General features: G+C 48.7%; 1 protein-coding gene across 1 annotated transcript; it reads right to left on the reverse strand.

Annotated features, from left to right (window-relative positions):
* Positions 1 to 1,707: 1,707 nt before the first annotated feature.
* LOC123048095 (uncharacterized) lies at positions 1,708 to 5,876 on the reverse strand. Its single transcript, XM_044471265.1, has 4 exons — positions 5,732 to 5,876; positions 5,499 to 5,614; positions 2,082 to 5,008; positions 1,708 to 1,986 (listed from the first exon to the last, which is right to left on the reverse strand). Exons 2-3 carry the CDS (start codon positions 5,508 to 5,510, stop codon positions 2,105 to 2,107), a joined length of 2,916 nt encoding a protein of 971 aa, XP_044327200.1. The 5' UTR covers positions 5,511 to 5,614; positions 5,732 to 5,876; the 3' UTR covers positions 1,708 to 1,986; positions 2,082 to 2,104.
* Between the last annotated feature and the right edge of the window lie 2,593 nt (positions 5,877 to 8,469).

Consider the following 8,469-nt stretch of genomic DNA (forward strand, 5'->3'; position numbering starts at 1 on the left):
TTCTATGAACATATATTCAGTTTTCATGAACATTTTGGAGTATGTGTATAGTATGTTTAGATGAACATATATTCAGTTTTCATGAACACTTTGGAGTATGTTAAACCTGATATTTGTATAGCATCGGCTAGTGCCTACTCCAAAACACCAAATCTTGTTAACAACAAGCAAAGGAATTGCTATTAAAGCACTAGGAGTAGGATGCCTATGCATATGCCAACATCCGGTGCACAACTAAAAGCAGATGTACTTCTATACAAGGAGTATGTGTATGGAGTACCTGTTGCTTCTTCTTGGACATTTAATGTTTCTTCTTGGACATCTTCTACTTCTTCTTCTTGGACCATATTCACATCAGATCTCCTGCAGGTGGTGAGCAGTTCGGGTCTGGGAGCATTTTGTGCTGCTGCTGCTGCTATGTTCAGGTACTGTTGATGTGATACTGCATCTCCTCTTGCTACTGATACTGTGTTGTTGCTCCACTTGCTACTGTTGTTGTGCTGGTGCTGCTCTTGCTGATAATGCTGCTAATAATGCCGCCTGCTATTGATACTGTTGATAATGCTGTTGTTGTTGCCGGTCCTCTTGATCAACTGCTCCTCTTGATCAGTTGTTGTGTTAATGATGCTCTTAATGCTTGTTGTCCCAATCCTGAGCTGTCGATCTCTTGATGTGTAGTAATTTGAGGATCTCTTTTGTTGTCCTACTCCTGTACTCTTGATCTTGATCTGGAGCACACCTGCTTCCTTGATCTGGAGTAATTTGAAGATTTCCTGATCTGGTGTTGTGCTATGATGAGAAATTATTGCTACTGTGATCTATTGTTGCTCTCGAAGCTACTCCTCTTGATCTTGTACTCCACTGTCAAGCACATGGATCTTGTACTCCACTATAGTGTAATTGATTTTGATCTTGTATCTTGCTGATGTGTCGCTTCTCCTGTTTTGCTGAATTGCTTGGGAGGTGTTGCTTCTCCTTGCTATGGGTGATGTGATCTGCTGTTGCTTCTCCTACCTTGCTAATGTATTGCTTCTCCTTGCTCTGGGCGATGCGAGGAGTACCTGGGCGAGGAGCACCTAGGCGCGAGGAGGAGGGCCAGGACGCTAGGAGGAGGACCTGGGCGCGGGAGCAGGAGGGCCAGGGCGCGAGGAGGACCTGGGCGCGCGAGGAGGAGGGCCTGGGCGCGGCGACGGCAAGGTTGGGCACGAGGAGGAGGACCTGGGCGCGCGAGGAGGAGGGCCAGGGCACGGCGGCGACAAGGCTGGGTGCAGCCAGGCGACGGCGATGAGTTCCTGGATAAGCGGGTGACGACGGGGACGAGCGCCTACACGGGGACGAGCTCCTGGACACAGCCAGGCGACGGCGACGGCAAGGCTGGGCGCGTGGATACGGGGACGACGCGAGGAAGACGACCGGTTCGAAATTCAAAATAAGGGCATAATGGTGTATTTGCACTTTTGTCGGCTGTGTCTGAAAATCCCTCAACGTCTTATAAATCTTTTCAGAGGGAGTACCTAGTAAATCATAATATAAGAGCGTTTAGATCACTACTTTAGTTATTTAAACACTCTTATATTAGTTTAGAGAGGGAGTACTAATTAACCACGCCACGTCTGACAAGGTAATGGAACCAAATAAATACGTACGCAGTTGTTATATCACACAAAGGCAAGCCATGCATGCATTTTCAGTCCAGCATACGCATCGATCACTGGTCTTTGGCACACTCAGCACACTGCACACACATAAACAGAAAACAAACCACAGCAACAAACAATGATACACAAGCCGTCTCACTCTCCCTGGAGACAGTGGAGATGATTTATTCTTTCTTCAGCAAGGAAAGGAACACACACATGCATCCACCATCTCTTAATTGGGAAGCAAAGCAACACACCAGTTTATTTGTTGGCTTGAACCGTCGATCATGGCAGCAGAAAGCAGCAAGGCGTCCACCGCCACTGTCATTGCCACCATGACTCAAACCTACACAACATATCACCAACTATCATCCATCCATCTATTATCACACCTGCATGCATGAAGCAAGATGCAAAACAATGAAGAGCTAGCGCACGTACCTGGATAGTATAGTACGGTCACTTCACCGAAGCACAGAAACTCTAGGCAAGGGCCTCTTGTAATGCGATGAGTGGCGTTGCTCGAAGAGGCATGGGTCGTGCCCAGCCTCCAGCCCGTCCCACTCCAGCTTCTCCCACCAGTCCTGCTCGCAGTCCACGACGGGGCGACGGCTAGCTCCGCCAATGGCTGGGAGGCGCCTGAGACTCCAACAGCCCCTGAGCCATACCCTCTCAAGCTTGGGAGCATGCATCTTCACCTCACATATATGCTGCAACTTATGGAGCTCATACAGATGGATGTGCTTCAGGCTTGGGAACTCAAGTACACGTTCTTTCAAGCCGGGATGAACAGGGAACACCGTCTTTAGATCACCACAATTCACAATGTGGAGACTTTCTAAGTTCTGTAAATATAATCCTTGAATACCCCACAATAACGGAAGCACAAATGCGAGCCTTGGGCAAGAGTAGAGGTGTATGCTCCGCAGTTTCGCAAAGCACCTAGTTTCCGTGCCCCAGTAGGTCGTTCCTTTGCTCCAAATGCAGTGTGCCATCGGTAGATCAGCGGCCCAAAAGGTCTCTATTTCTGTAAAGGGGTAGACACCATAGTTAGTCATGAAGACTGTGTGCATCTTGGGGCATCTCACCACATGACAATGTTTTAGATGTTCCCAGTCAAGATCCCTCCCAACTCTAGACTTCATGTGTTCGGTGATGACAGTGGCGATGGAAGAACTGTCATGAACATGCAGCGACTCGGATTGGTTCATTGCAAAGATGATAGCCTTGATTGCTTGCACACCCTCCACGCTAGCGTTGCTAACTCCCTTACCAATCTCCACATGGCAGCCCGACGGCTGAAACTTCATTGCATTGTTGTAGTCGTGATCAATAATTATGTTGTCAACCGAGACATCAGTGTAGGTGCTGCAAGTATTGGGGTTTAATGACTTTGGTTGAGCAGGACCCATTATTTTCCCACTATTACCAGGGCCCATCTTCTTCTTCATATAGCTTTGTCCCTTAACATTGGTGGTACAAGGGACACAAAGATTTAGATGGAACCTATTGCTCTTCCAACAGAATCGGACATTTCTCTGTACATGTAATACCAAGGATTGAAAAAACCTCATATCCATTATAGTAACATACACTTTATGTAGTTTTGTTTGAACAGGACAAACCGAGGTATCAATATGCAGCACCGTCAGTGTTGGCAGACCCTCTTTTGGCCATAGAATAGCATGCAGCTGCATACATCCCAGTAGAATAATTTGTTGGAGGCATGGGACCTGCACCACCTGAGTTGTGAGGTCAAGTGTCTTGACTTTCGTGCCAGATAGGTCCAACTCCTCAAGGTTTGGAAGTGATCCCCTCAGTGTGAATTCAGACAATCTTGCACAACCAGCCAAGGAGATGCGGCTTATTTTGGCTTCCTTGTAATCATCTTTTCTTGGTCTTGCATCTAAGCTGAATGATTCAAGTGATGGAGGGAGTCCTTCAACATGCTCCAAACCAACACAACCATCTAGAACCAGAGTCTTGAGGCTAGTTGAACTTGACAAGCTGGGCAAGCCTGTCTCCAAAGAGCAGCATGTAGGGTCAATAACACGAAGCTTGTGAAGATTTTGTGGTTGTCCCAATGCAAAAATGATGTGCCAAAACCTTCCATTCTTTATATGTACTTCCCTAATGTTTGTAGCCATCTGCTTTATTATCTCTGGTGATGAAGGCAGATTCCAGTCTGTATTGTGTATGTCTATCACCCATAGGCTCTTCAAAAAATCCATATCTTGCTTCTCATCTTCTTCTGGTCGTAGATCCTGGCAGCTATCTAATCCAAGGAACCTTAAGCTGCGGCAACAACAGAAAGGAGGTGCAGAAAAGCTGAAGGTGCAGCGGCATAACTTGAGCACACAAAGTTTGTCCGCTTGATGAAACATGTCATAAGGTAAGTGTCTCAATGAAGGATTTGCAACTGCAGCAAGGAAAAAGGACGTTGACTCTGGATGCACAACAGAGCTGTCCTTGGCCAATATCCACCGTTTTGAAGGAGTCTCCAGTTCATCCCCAAAATATGGTACTGTATTAGACGAATAATCCTCTATATTTATGTGTTGATGCAGAGCAGCTGCAGCCTCCCATGCTTCGTCACCATGGCCTCCTTGTATAATCCCATCACAGACCCAGTAGTTAGAAGCATGTGTGGACCAGTCATAGTCCATGATATTGCCTCCTTGAGAATTTAATGACAACAGATACAAGCAGCACTCTTCAACTGTTTCGCCAAGATTATCAGTGTACCGAGCAATCTCTCTTGCCTCTTGTTGCAGCAAATAATTCCACCCGTATGAACTCCACGTATCATAAAGAAAAAGATGGGAATCATCCACCTTCTCAGTAGTTCTTGGGTTGAGCCGAAGCCTGCCTCGAAAGGTCCACAGTACTTGAGTACCGAATACAAACCACTGATCCGGCTGGGGAATGCCCAAATCATTCAACTCAATTGTGTTGTCGCTCCCATTATGGAAGACCACTAAACATTTCTGCCCCATCAGGACCCGAAGGATCTCTCTTCCCACAAATCCTATCTCGGCTCTCAAGCCTTCATCTATCCCTCTGAAATCATCTTCTTCATCTTGCCTATCAATGACATCCATTATGAGACGAGGAAGCTTGAGTTCTTGTGCGATTGTCCTCTGGAGTGCTCGTCGGCTTTTCCACCTCGAGCAATCGACGTGGACGATCTTGTCGAATTTGTTCAGCAGAGACGGCGGAGGGTCTTTGGCTATGGCTCTAAGCACCGCCGAAGCACCCAGCCCTTCCCATCCATCAAAATAGATGGCCTTGTGCGCAGTACTGCTTGTATCCTCTAGATAAGGGACTATATCTGTCACGGCTCTTTCGATGCTGTCTGCATTAATCATCTGCATAATTAGTTGATGGCAATTAGCATTTTTTATCTACTACTTTTTCTTTTTCTTTTTCTTTTTATTACCAGAATCGAGAATAGTTAATTAAACTGCATATATACATGGCCGTCACTCAGCATACACACTCCCAGCAAGCCACGGCCATACAAATTTCAGTGTTTATGCATGTGTCCGTGGGGTGCAGACCAGTAGAACACTAATTAAACTGCAACGACTTGAGCATGTATGTCTGTGTAATTTGTCAGAGAAATGAGGGAGGGCAGAGGAATTAATGGCCGTGTTGCTGTGGTTAATTAGGGGTACTGCAGCAAGGGAATGAATGGCGGAGAAATGAGTTAAGCTGATGGCTGTTGGAGAAGGGTCGTGTGTGTGTGTGTGTGTGATCTTGGACGTCCTTGTTTCACCGGAAGAACTAGCTAGGCTAGGCTACATTGTGAGAAGTGCATGCATGAATGCATTCATGTCTACGCAGACAAATTAATACCTCTCGAGGCATGATGACTAATTGTTTGAGTGAAGGCCTTGCAGAGACAAGAAGCTCCAGAAATCTAACCCATCGATCGATCGGCACCTCCAGATGAACCAATTTGCAGCTGGCACCTGCGTAATTGTTAACAGAATAGAGTAATTGTTAGTCGATGCATAACTATAATATATGATGAGGTTTAATAGTATTGACAGTACAAGACCCGTATTAATAGTCTTGACAGTACGTACCTTAATCGGAAAGTAGGCCGGCTGGCTGGCACAATTTATTATTGCTTATGTCAGTTGAAGGGGGGGAAATGGATACTGAAGATTTGATGTTATGCAGAGCTTGTGTTTGGTCTTTGGCTTTTGTTTTGGCCAAAGCATACATGTGTAGCAAACTGGTTCTTTGCTTCAGGTTGGAGCTACTTAAAGAATATAGATTGAGCTGTCTGCTTCTTCTTCCTCCTTTTTCTTTTGCTTTTGCTTTCTTTGAGTAAAGCAGGTTGGACTGGATTCCAAGCAGTATCGAAAGGTGTGCGGGAGGCAGGACTCACATATTTTTCTTTCTTCTCTTTTTTTTCATGAAAAACATAAGAAATAATACTGCCACAAACAGCGGTAGATGAAGAATATCCAACAATTAGCATACATAATCCCAATTCTAGACTTCTATGCTCAAAATACATGTGATGCATTCCAAGAATGCAAAGCACCGTTGTTGTTTTAGTTGAACATATCAAACTTTATTCCTCAAATAATAGCCATGTCCTTTACTGTCTGGGGAAGAATAATGTTAGGGACATCCCCCTCCCAATATTCTGAAGCATTTAAACTAAAGCAATGCTTAGCTAAACTCCTCCAGTTGCGCCCTCGGGGAACCGGGCCTGGGGTTTTCTTGGGCTTTTCTTAGAAGACGTATGTGGGCTCTCTGGAATACCACCCTACGCGATCGATCAACTCCATGCCTTCGGCTGCAGCGTCGTCGTCGTCGTCTGCTGTCCCTCAAGTTTCGATCGTCGCCGTGAATATCTCACTCCCCTCGCCGACGCAGCATACGTCTCCAGCACCACCTCCCGTCGCCGGGGTTGCCCGTTCCTACGCGGCAGCGCATCAGCGCCCCATGGCGGGCGTGCCTCCTTTGGTGCGGGGTGCCGCCGGGACGAACCCTCAGCCCCCTCCGGTCGTGGGGGTGACCTCCACTCCCTCGCGCCCTCCGGCTCAGGCGTCGGGCTTCTCCGGTCCACCTCTTCATCAGGGAGGACCAGCGCCGGTCTACAATTGCGATGGGAACCAGCCCCCTAGCTATGGCCAGGCCGGGCACTACGCCTCGTTGGGAAGCAGCGCTGCCTACGATTACAACAAAAGTTACGATACAGGGCAGAAAAGCCCCTCGAGCTAGGCCATGGCGATCTCGATGGCCCAGTCACGCCAGCAACGCCGGGCAGATGATGCTACATGCCACTGCCACTACCAGAATAACTGCTTGCGCCGACGGCCTCATCTATGCCGACAGCACCCGTCGGCATAGATGGACCTATGCCGACGGCCAAGGACAGGCCGTAGGCGTAGAAAAGTCGTCGGCATACATCCATCTATGCCGACGGGGCCGTCGGCATAGACGTGGCCATCGGGACCGCTCGAGATATGCCTACGGGGACCGTCGGCATAGGCGCGGCCGTCGGCATAGCACGGGCCCACCTACCTGGTCAGCGCTGACCGTTTAACGGCGTTGAAACTACGCCGACGGGAGGTAACGGCGGCCGTCAGCATATCTACGGTAGAGGTATGCCTACAGCATAGCCGTCGGCATAGACCTGGCCCATGCCCCTCTGCCACGTCATCGATCCGTGTGCGCAGCTATGCCGACGGCCTTGCCGTCGGCATTTATTTATTTAGTTTTATTTTTAATTTTGCTTTATACTATCTATGGCAAAGCTATGCCTACGGCATAGCCGTCGGCATAGGCCGCTCTGGCACGTCATCGATCCGTGTGCCATGCCACGTCATCGATCCGTGGGACTGCATCTCCGTGTGTGCACAGATATGCCGACGGCCTTGCCGTCGGCATACATTTATTTTACTTTTTTTTTTTTTTACTTTATTTTGTTATTTTTACTTTATTTTAATTTTTGTTTTTCCATAAGATAATTATGCCTAATCTAAAAAAACGTACCCCGATGGTATATCGATTGCCCCCGTTACGAACGTCGCTATCACCGTATCATGGAGGGGGGAAACTGTCGACACGGAGGAAATTCTGGTTGGTGGGGGATTCAGGGTGTAGCTATGTCACCGAAACATCGCACGGGTCCCGATGCATATGTGAAAGTGTTCAGGCATGCGTAGACGCCCGTCTTGGGGCTCCGCGGTGTGCCCCCTGCACGCAAGGCAGTGCCGCCGTCACTTGGAGGGGGCCAAACCCCAGAGACGCGTGCCGCCTTTTCAAACATGTCACCACACCACCCCGCATGTATGGGGGCCCGGAGCGACGCTCGGGTGGCATTGCTACCCCCCAGGGCCCCCGTCCCGCCTAACCCTGTAGCGTTTGACCACGGGATCTAGCCCTTTGACTTTGCACGGACGGGCTTTGAGCAGTGGACCTATCCACCCGATGTGGTAGGTCAGCCCATAGGAATACTTTGGAGCAACATTCGGGCCAGACCCACAGCAAGATCCCCTCCGTGTAGACCCGACGCGTCCGTTTCCCCCCTCCAGGTGCCGGCGGCGGCGCCGTCCGTGAGGGGGGGCACACCCCAGAGACGCGTGCCGGGCGTTTGCACCCGCCACAACACTTCCAGACTTGTGAGAGGCCGCCTACGCAAGATTTGGCGGCATGCTAGCCCCCGAAGGCCGCCGGCCACAGTCGTAGACACGCGAAGAGCAACACGCGTAGAGGGAATTGTTCAGATACTACTCCATCACGAACAATTAAGAAAAATTACCATCAGTCCTACAGCACATGTGCCCGCGTCGTGTAAAAAACT

This window comes from Triticum aestivum, chromosome 2D, assembly GCF_018294505.1.
Source record: "Triticum aestivum cultivar Chinese Spring chromosome 2D, IWGSC CS RefSeq v2.1, whole genome shotgun sequence".
NCBI lineage: Eukaryota > Viridiplantae > Streptophyta > Magnoliopsida > Poales > Poaceae > Triticum > Triticum aestivum.